General features: G+C 47.8%; 1 protein-coding gene across 2 annotated transcripts; it reads left to right on the forward strand.

Annotated features, from left to right (window-relative positions):
* Nucleotides 1-3922: 3922 nt before the first annotated feature.
* Nucleotides 3923-6768, forward strand: LOC100382068 (uncharacterized). 2 transcript variants are annotated; one of them, NR_159439.1, is made up of 3 exons: nucleotides 3972-4151; nucleotides 4225-6119; nucleotides 6546-6768. NR_159439.1 is itself a non-coding variant. In NM_001366767.1 (2 exons), the coding sequence occupies exons 1-2, from the start codon at nucleotides 4121-4123 to the stop codon at nucleotides 6057-6059; spliced, it is 1866 nt and encodes a 621-aa protein (NP_001353696.1). In that variant the 5' UTR covers nucleotides 3923-4120; the 3' UTR covers nucleotides 6060-6768. The 2 variants fall into 2 exon arrangements, 1 of the variants encoding a protein (NP_001353696.1); NM_001366767.1 differs by having other exon boundaries at nucleotides 3923-4151; nucleotides 4225-6768.
* Nucleotides 6769-8466: the final 1698 nt, after the last annotated feature.

Raw genomic sequence — 8466 nt, forward strand, 5'->3', positions numbered from 1 at the left:
AGCAGCCCATGGTTCCTGAGTGTGTTGCCGAAGATCTCCCTGAGCAACAACTGGTGAAGGCAAGTGTCCTCTGATCTATTATGTCCTACATACTTTATAATTTACTGTCCCGCATTACATTATTGAAACCTAAGGATTGACTAGTATGTATTTACTTTTCCTTGTTTACCTTTTTTGGGTTAATCATGGTTAGCTTATGCTATTGCTTCAACTTAATCAATGAACATGATGTGAACATTTATGATACGATGATGTTATCCCGATGATGATATTGTGATACTCTAGGGGACTTAGGCCATTTTCCTAAGTACCTCTCCGTAAGGACCTGTTCGTGGAGTGACCACCCGGGATAACATTGCAACCATGAGGGTGGAATGGGACGCCCTTAGCTAAATAATTAGATGAACCTGGGGCTGTAGTTGGCTTTGCCTGAGGGCCGTCAATGGGGGCCGGGGCGTAGTGCTCGCTCTGCCAAGGGGGTGCAGAGGTTCATTCGATTTGGTTTTGTTAGTCACCCACCTTGGGGAGGTGTACTGCGTTTGTACGACTGGCGAAACCTAACGAGCAGCTATGCACCAGGGGAGTCTTTGTAAAGGCTACGTAGTGAGACCTTGCCAGGTCACCTTGTTAGTGATCAATGGGGAGTCATGATCTCTGGGCAGAATGGGAATCACGACTTGTGGGTAAAGTGTGCAACCTCTGCAGAGTGTTAGAAACTGGTATATCAGCCGAGCTCATGGTTAAGAGCAGCCTTGGGATCCTCTTTGATTAGAAGATTTGGATTACTTTTATGATGATGGTTATTAATGATGGTTATAATTTTGACCTCTGGTATTTCCTCTTGGAGGGAGTACATTTGGGTAATAACTGGGTTTACTACTAAAACTTGGCTTTACTAGTAGTAATAAATACTTGACCAACTAAAAGCAATTTCTTAACCTTAACCCCACGTACAGCTAGTCCACTTTAGCCAAACGGGACATTTGTTGAGTACGTTGATGTGTACTCACCCTTGCTTTACAAACCACCCCACCCCAGGTTGTCCCCACTGTACTCAGTGATCAGGAGGAGATGCTGGCAACATGGAGGACTTTGAGGAGTTCCAGGACTACGACGAGTTCTAGTTTTTCTTAGTGGCAAACCCCCAGTCAGCTGTCTGTGTAGGCCTTATCTACTACGTTACGTATTTCCGCACTTTGATAATAATGTTAATGACTATGGCTATGTATTAGACTCTGTGGATGTCTTGGACATCTTGATGTAAATAAAGTATCTTTCCGTTGTTCATTTTGAGCAATGTGTGATGATGTCCAATTATGTAATCGTTGTGTACGTGAGTTTCTGATTCTGGCACGTACATGGTTCGCATCTGGTTTGCCTTCCAAAACCGGGTGTGACACTCAGCCTGGTGCCCTTGGGTGACGTAGTCCTCCTGACACCGTATGTATGGTCATGCGCTGCCATACTCCTAGTATGACGTTCTGCCTCGTCCGTCCGCATACGGGTCCCTGCAGCAAGTTCAATGTTGACATAGCGGTACCTAGTGGGTCCCATAGATTAGACTTATCATGGGGGTTCTAGGTCGGCCTTGTTACGACTTTGTATTACGTCATGAACCTTGTGTCATCTTTAAGCATGTGTAGGTGTACACTCAGTATGGTGTATCATCCCATCCTTTCCAATATGTGGGTGACTGTAGAGACTTCGGTGCTGAGGTCCCCATGACTGGAGTTGGCTGGCCCCACAAGTCAGCGGGGATACACCTGAGGTTGTACACTAGAGCGTACCATTGTGTTTGACATGGACCTTTTGGCACCATACTAGAGGTGCGGATGTGGTTTGGTGGTGACGCGTCTTGTCGTGCTGACGCGGTTCAATAGTATCAGATCGACCCTTCCCCTTCACAAGTTTGCTCGGCATGGGACCTGATCGTCATCTTTGCCACGTAGCATTGCTTGGCAGAGGGTTGGTCGCCGCGTCCGCCTCGCGAGGTTGCTCGGCAGCGGGTCGGTCTGCTACTCCGCCTCGCAGGGATGCTCGACCGAGGACCGACCACCACCCCGCCTTGTGGGGTTGCTCGACAGCAGGTTGGTTGGCTACTCTGCCCCTAGGGATGCTTGGTAGAGGACTTAGTCGTCCGCTCCACCTCACGGGGTTGCTCGGCTGAGAACCTGGTCGTCCGCTCCGCCTCGCAGGGTTGCCTGGCAGAGGGTTGGTCGTCTGCCCTGCCTCGCTGGGTTGCCTGATAACGGGCTATCGGCTACTCCGCCTCGTAGGGTTGCTCGGTAGAGGATCGCCTACCTGCCCCGCCTCATGGGGTTACTCGACAGCAGGTTGGTCGGCTACTCCGCCTCACAAGGTTGCTTGGCAAAGGACCTGGTCGTCCGCTCCGCCGCGCAGGGTTGCTTGGCCGAGGACCTGGTTGTCCGCTCTGCCTCGCAGGGTTGCTCAGTAGAGGGTCGACCAGTCTGCGAGTGGGCCGTTTAAGAGGTTTTGGTGCTTCCTTTGGGCACCCGGTTCCTGGGTACTCGACATATATTATTTGAGAATTTTTAAATCTAGGATTTAGGTAGTATAATTATGCATAACTATTGGAGTTGTTTTTAGGGATGATTCAATGTATTCCATTTTACCAAAAAAATAATTTCTACTCTTGCCACTCGACTTCAAGCGCAATAATTCAATATATTTTAGGATAAATTTAATATTTTAAAATTGGTATGTATATAATTTGATGCTAATTTTTAGTTTTGTATATTATTGGCTCTCTACAATAACAATAACAGAAAGATCATCCGGATTTGAATTCACATCCGTATCTGAATTTAATATCTATGAAGATATAGAACAAATTTAAGATTTACTTTTCTTAATTTGCATAGCAGATTCTATGCCTATTTATTTGTAATGGAGAAAAAATAATACAAAGTTTTAACATTGAAATAAGTATCTCGATTCATCATAAAATCTATATCTATATCTATACTACTCAATTAAGAATCTAATGTGGGAGCATCTGATCACGTCCGCGTATATAAAAAAATAATGCAAAGCGAGCACTGAAACCCATAACCCCTTGCTCTAGAAATGTGAGGCTAACCATGTAACATGTAGCTTAATATTTAAAAATAATAATAATTTTATTTGAATAAATATTTCAATACCTATTTATAGATATATAAAAATTGTAGCGAAGCACTCGCTAGTTACTATATTAGTTACTATATTAAAAACCTAATATGGACATCTCATGCTACCCTGGGGCTTTACTCTCCCTACGCCTAACGCCTAACGTCCGTACAACACGTACAAAAAAATACTACAAAACGAACACTAGAATTCACGCCATCTTACTCTAAAAATTTAGAGCTAGCCATTAAACCATTTGTACTATAATATTTAAAAATAAATAATAATTATGTTTGTAGTCTAGCGGTCCCTCTCCCACTGCACCTAGAGATGTCCAAACGGGCCGCCCGGCCCGGTCCGGCCCGGGCCCGGTGAAGCCCGGCCCGTTTTAGGCCCGGCCCGCCAGGCACGATTAAAAAACCGGGCCGGGCCGGCTAAGCACGCGGGCTCAATTTCTTGTCCGAGCCCGGCCCGCAACGGGCCTAAACGGGCCGGGCCGGCCCGTTTAGCTCGAAAAAACGGGCCGAAAAGCAGGCTATGCGGGCCGAAAAGCACGTTTTAGTGTAAAAAAAGCGGGCTTAACGGGCTTAGAGCTAAACGGGCCGTGCCGGGCTAGCCCACCGTGCCTAATTTCCTGTCCGAGCCCGGCCCGCTTATTCGTGCCGGGCCGACCCGGGCCCGCATATAACTGGGCCGTGCCGGGCTCGGACCGGGCCCAAAAAGCGGGTTTCGTGCCGGGCTCACGGACCTCGTGCTTATTGGACATCTATAACTGCACCCCGTGGCAAGAGCACAGACGTAGTTAATGATGAAGTTGGCGATTCTTTGCATCGAAGCATCCAGCCGAGGAAATCAACGGTTACAATTGGATGGTTGGTCCGACCACAATCAATCTTAGTCGCACAACGCGCCTCCCTGCTCCAGTTTTCCATTCCTTGCGCCCCCTTCAGATCCGATCTGATCCACGCCGGCGAGACACCGGAGGACCGCCATGACGCTCAGCCTCCGTCGCAAGCAGCTCGGTAAGCCCCAAGTCCCTGACTCCATTGTCCGTGTCTGTACAGGCTCTAATCCCGCTCACTGCCTCTGATCCAGATGTTATCGTGCGGATGCTGCACCTGAACCAGCAGCAGTTGCCGAACGGCGGCGAGGGACAGGGAGAGGACGATGCGTACAAGATCCTGGTTATGGATCCGCCCTGTATCTCCATCCTCTCGCCTGTGCTCAAGCTCGGCGACCTCCGCCACCAAGGTGTCACCCTCACCCTCGCCATCGATCGTCCGCGGCAGGCGGTGCCCGATGCGCCGGCCGTCTACTTCGTCCGGCCCACCCCCGGGAACGTGGACCGAGTAGCGGCCGACGCCGCCGCGGGGCTCTACGGGTCTTTCCACGTCAACTTCTCCACCTCCGTCCCGCGACCCCTGCTGGAGCGCCTCGCAACCGCCTGCGCCGCCGCTCCGCCCGCGTGTGCGGGCCGCGTGGCGCGCGTTGCTGACCAGTACATCGACTTCGTCTGCATCGAGGATGACCTCTTTTCGCTAGCGCAGCCCCGGGCCTACGTCGCACTCAACGACCCCGCCGCTGCCGACGCCGACATCACTGCCCTCGTCGACGCCGTCGCGCTGGGCCTCTTCTGCGTAGTCGCCACGCTCGGTGTTGTGCCTGTCATCAGTTGTGCGCGCGGCGGGCCAGCGGAGATGGTGGCCGGCGCCCTCGACGCCCGGCTCCGCGATCACCTACTCGCCAAGCCCAACCTCTTCACGGAGGCTGCATCTGCCGCTGTCACGTCATTCCAGCGCCCTGTGCTGTGCCTCTTCGACAGGAATTTCGAGCTGTCTGTAGGGGTGCAGCACGACTGGAGCTACCGCCCATTGGTGCACGACGTGCTTGGCTTGAAGCAGAACAAGCTGAAGTTGCCGGCAGAGAAGTACGAATTGGATGACTCTGATAAATTCTGGGTGGCAAACAGCTGGTCTCCATTCCCCAAAGTTGCTGAGGAAATCGAAGCGCAGCTTGCCAAGTACAAGCAGGATGTGGATGAGGTGAACCAGCATACTGGTGGTGGCAAGGTTGGGGTTGAGTTTGATGGTACTGATCTAATTGGCAACACTAAGCATCTCATGAATGCGGTGAACTCACTGCCAGAACTGACAGAGCGGAAGAATATGATTGATAAGCACACCAATATTGCAACATCTTTGCTTGGGCATATCAAGGAGAGGTCTCTGGATGGATACTGCAGCTGTGAAAATGATATGCTTGTGAGTGGCACTGTCGACCGGAATACACTGCTGAGTCTCATCAGAGGGAAGGGTACCAAGGAAGATAAGCTTCGGCTAGCTGTGACCTACCTGCTGTCCTTTGCGACACCACCATCATCTGAGCTGGAGCAGGTTGAGGCCGCTCTGCGGGAATCGGAAGTTGACATGTCTGCATTTCAGTATGTGAAGAGGATAAAGGCATTATTGAATACCCAATTTGCAGCTGCCTCAGGCACAGCAACTAAGAGCAACATCGTCGATTGGGCAGAGAAGCTGTATGGGCAGTCCATTGGCGCTGTGAAGAATCTCTTGTCAGATAGTAGGCAGCTGGCCTTGACAAGAACAGTTGAAGCTCTTATGGAAGGGAAACCAAACCCAGAGGTGGATGACTACCTTTTGTTTGATCCACGGGCTCCTAGGTCAGGAACTAGTGGGCAGTTTAAAGGACCCTTCAGAGAAGCCGTTGTTTTCATGATCGGTGGTGGAAATTACATTGAGTACAAGAGCTTGATAGAGCTAAAGCAACGCTCACAGCCTTCCAAACATGTTATATATGGTGCAACAGAAATTCTTAGTGGGGCCGAGTTTATTCACCAACTGGCAGAATTGGGGCAGAAAGCAGGGTTGGGTGGTGGCAGCAGCAACATACCACCAGGTTCAGCACAATAGGTAGGATGCTCTTACAAGACCTTTTAATGTTAAGGAGTGATTCGAGCTTCAGGGACTACGGTAAATACGCTCATACCCCACATTTTATTTTAAGGAGCGTTCCAGGCTGCATAGATTAGTGATATCAAATTTCATGAAAAGTTTATGCCCCTTCGATTGATTAGTTGTCAATACATAGCTTTGTTGTTTCAATTTGGGTTTTGATATTGCCCATGTATGACTATTTTTACTTTTCTGTACTCTATTTCCTTGCCCCCCTCCCTTTATTTTACTAAGAAATTTTTCTTGGAATTCTGTTTGCACACTCAAAGAAATCCGTTCATGAATATTTGTAACAGAAACCTAGTTCTGATGTTTGGATAATTTGATTTTGGTTGAAATCTTCATAGTTCCAGGCTGTTACATCTTTTACTTGTAGTGCAAGGCCATATGTGGGTTCTTGAAACCCCATATATATGACTAACCATCTCAATAATATGTATGCAGGGTGGCGTAATATATAAATTCATTTTGTGTGTTGGGGATATAAGTTTATTACTTGTTTTATCTACAATAGTTGGATACTTGGATTGGGAAAATGCATTGTAGCAATGGCAAGCTGAAGGTTTGTGCCACTGGTTCTCAAAAGTTGATTTATTCATGCGAATGGAATCTAAACATCTTTTGTACTGAAGCGCTGCGATTAAATAAAGGCTATCAATAGTTAATAGCTCCGTTGGTACATATGGTATAGAACTATAGACAGTGTACAACCTTAGGCTCACTCCAACGATCCACTCGATTTATCACTCTCCCTCTATATTGCGTGTACATACTCCCACCATTGCTCCAACGCTTCACCCTCTTCCTCTCCTTGTTTTCCGCGTGTCAGAAATCTCCGTGTGTGAAGAGGGGGAGCACTAATCCTCCCCTCTTCACTAATCAATGATATTCAATGAGAAATTAATTAATTTTAATTTTAATTATCAAATAACAATGTATATCACGGTACTACAAATAGTCGTTTTTTTGTATGCTCAAACCTTGTATTATTGATTTCTTAGAGGGCTGTAGACCTTACTTGAGTGTGGATTCAACTGCTTTGAACGACAAATGGAATGGTCACCTACCGTCTGCTACAACCGTTGATGGACACAATTGGATGTTCCTTGTTGCTTTTGGATTGTTTGAGTCCAAAACGGAGGACAATCGGCATTGGTTCATGCAGCAGTTACGCAAGACCATTGGGGATTTTTCTTTTTGCTAGCAGTTTGTTCTGATGCTTGTAAAGACTTAACCAATGCAATTATGTCAAATAGTCCACTTAAAGTATAAAGGGAGCTAAATAGGGGATTGATTGGAGAGGACCTGAAATAGGGGGAGAAATGAGAGAGGGGGAGGTATTTAAAAATGCATACAAATTACAAATAAGGGGATATGAGAGGGGGAATGGTTAGAGTGAGCCTAAGTCGATGCACTGTGATGGCGGCAACTTCGTTTCCTGCTATGTTGCTTGACTTCGCTCCGCATGCCATAATCCCAGGTTCAGCTAGGCCTGACGTTGAAGCTTAGGGAGTCATAGCTGGGCCAGACCTTGAAGAACAGGAAGTCATTGTACAACGACAAGAATAATGACCCATCGCACGATATATGGTCGGGACTAGCATGTCGTTCCACACCTTAGAGGAACTTCAACAACTCCTCAAATTATAGCTCCCAAAACAAGGGAGTCAGGATCTCCTTAAAAGTAATAAATCCAATAAAAAAGACAATGTTTCAATAACTCCCTATAATTTCCCCAAAATTCCTTTGAAGTCTGTTGTTGTGGGCCTCATCGGATTTCTGTTTTACCGATCTTCCTTTGGCGCAAAATGTCGAACATCATGACTGCGTCCGGATGCAAAGCGCCGAGTCGCCGACCTCATCTGCACCATCGTGCAGCGTGGCGTGAGGTGGGAGGGGCAGCCCTTAAGCATCCGCGGGCCCCAGATAGCTGTGAGCTGCAAGACACGGTTATAGAGCAGCCCATGCGTGAGCTCAGGTTCGCTCCATGGACCAAGCGAGCAGGAGGCGCCTTCCATGGACCAAGTTGGGGACTAATGGGAAGCGAGGAGACTCATGGACCATGGATCAAGTGGAGCTAGAAGCATCTAGGGCGTTGGGAGCATTCAAAGCAAGCTTGGATACTCATGGGAATTCTAGCGCAGGAAGGAAGATTGGGAGGAGAGACGGCTGCAAGAATTTACGCAGGCGAGCAGCTTCTTTTCGCATGCGGAATAAAACGGTGGTTGCTGTTGGAGAATAGTTTTTTCACTTTTCCTAAATTAAAGATTGAGATTAGAATTATTGGTATCCGTTATAGATGATCTTAGGCCATCTCCAACAATTTCTCTATATTTATCACTCTAATTTTACTTTCTATTATATT

This window comes from Zea mays, chromosome 1 (genome assembly GCF_902167145.1).
Source record: "Zea mays cultivar B73 chromosome 1, Zm-B73-REFERENCE-NAM-5.0, whole genome shotgun sequence".
Taxonomy (NCBI): Eukaryota; Viridiplantae; Streptophyta; class Magnoliopsida; order Poales; family Poaceae; genus Zea; species Zea mays.